The 1,890-nt window shown below is 37.0% G+C and overlaps 1 protein-coding gene across 1 annotated transcript; it reads right to left on the bottom strand.

Moving 5' to 3' along the window:
* Positions 1-651, bottom strand: LOC145795055 (protein FAR1-RELATED SEQUENCE 1-like). The gene has a single exon (XM_082877812.1). The coding sequence runs from the start codon at positions 649-651 to the stop codon at positions 1-3; it is 651 nt and encodes a 216-aa protein (XP_082733938.1).
* Positions 652-1,890: the final 1,239 nt, after the last annotated feature.

The following is a 1,890-nucleotide window of genomic DNA, read 5'->3' on the forward strand; positions in this document are numbered from 1 at the left end:
TTACCCTCCTTTTGCCTTTACTAGTTGCCACATTTTCTTCAATCCTTTTGGTTGCACAACATGATTCACATCTTCGCAATCCACTTCAAAGCTTTGGGTGTCATCATCATTACTTATTTCAATTCCAACACCAAAATGATCACTTAACCTGCGTTCAACATTTGCACCTAATTTAGCAAGGTGTGCAATACAAAAATCATAAGTTTCTTCAGTTTCAGCAGCTCTCCTTGCTAGTGCTCTAAATGCGGTCATCAATGTCTTATACTGCGAGACTTGTTGGAATTTCACATCTACTTGAATGTCATTCCCCTTAATGTCCTTCACAGTTTCAGCTCTTGCTTGTTTAGTCCACCTCTTTAGAGTGTATTGTGGAGGAACCTCTTTCATTTTCAATATGTCTCTAATAACCTTCAATGAGTGACAACACAAGATTCCTTCCCTTTCAAACTTTGTACAATTACAACCCAAAGAGCCATCCCTATCCATCTTCACTTTCCTTGCATGTTTGTTACCAATATCAACAACTGTGTAAATGGTACTAGCCTCGCCATATTCAATTGCTTCTATGTCCGATTCAATGGATCGAAAGTACTCATTTTGAAATTTCTCAAAAATCTTTTTTGTGTACACATTACCCATTTGAATTAACATTCTTATTGTTGCTTTCACCTTTGGCACAAAGCGTATCCTACTTCTAACTCCTTGTATCGCTTCTCGTAAAGTACCATTTCGAAATGCATGAAGAATTCATTTAAGTTAAAATCAGAACGAATGTAATCCTTTAAAAAAGTATTAAAAGATTTACTAAGTTATGTGGTACTCATTCCCGCAGCCCATGTTGATCTAACAAATGACCAGCCCCATTTTTCTTTCACCGCAAAAGTCAATTTCAACCAATGGTTTTCATGCGCATCATGTTTATCAAGCATTTCCGCCCACTCTAACTTCCATTAATTTGCATCTTCAATGTCAAAGAAGAATTTATTTAGTACACCCTTTACCCCCCTTATCTTGGAACAAACAATTAACATGTTTTAATGCATTTTGTATCAAATGCCAAGTACACATTCGGTGACTCGTGTCAGGCATAACGATGGGTATGGCTTTAGCCATTGCAACATCTTGATCAGTGAACAAAGTTTTCGGTGCCTTTCTTGACATAGCCTCTAGAAAATTTTGAAACAGCAACACAAACGATTTGGTGGTCTCATCATATAACAAGGCTGCACCAAATATAATTATTTCCCTATGATTGTTGGATCCCACAAAAGATGCAAAGGGTCTATGTTCTTTGTTTAACTTGTAAGTTGTATCAAATGTGACAACATCACCAAATTGGCCATAATCCATGATCATTTGTGCATTGGCCCAAACTATATTCATTATTTACTCCTCGTTATCTGACTGAAAAGCATAACAGAAGAAAGGATTCTGCAAAGATTTTTCTTTAAAGTATTGCAATACATTGCCTACTTCCCCATATGCTAAACTTTGTTATCTTTTGGTTCTCAAATAATTTTTTTGATCTAATTTTGTAAACCCAAGACATTGCCTCTCACCAGTTTCCCTACCCATGAGTTCAAAAGACTAGCCTAAATGAAGACCAGATTGTGCCGCCAAATCTAACTCAATTGCTTGGGTAGTCGATATCTTTCTTTGTGACGGCAACATGTGGGCACACTCGGGTGATACATGATCATGGTTGTGTTTTTCTTTGAAATCATTCAAAACAAATTTCCGAATACCCTCATCTAATTTAACATAAAGTCGAGCCTCACAACCAGTCCTAGTTTCAGCTCTAGGGTTTTTTGCCAATGGGTCTCGTTTTTCAACCTTCCGAAATCCCTCCTTGTTGTAAACCAAAAGTCTACAAATAAGTTGGTTAGTGAA

Source organism: Camellia sinensis, chromosome 1 (assembly GCF_055761805.1).
Source record: "Camellia sinensis isolate YWXY chromosome 1, ASM5576180v1, whole genome shotgun sequence".
In the NCBI taxonomy this organism is placed as follows: Eukaryota; Viridiplantae; Streptophyta; class Magnoliopsida; order Ericales; family Theaceae; genus Camellia; species Camellia sinensis.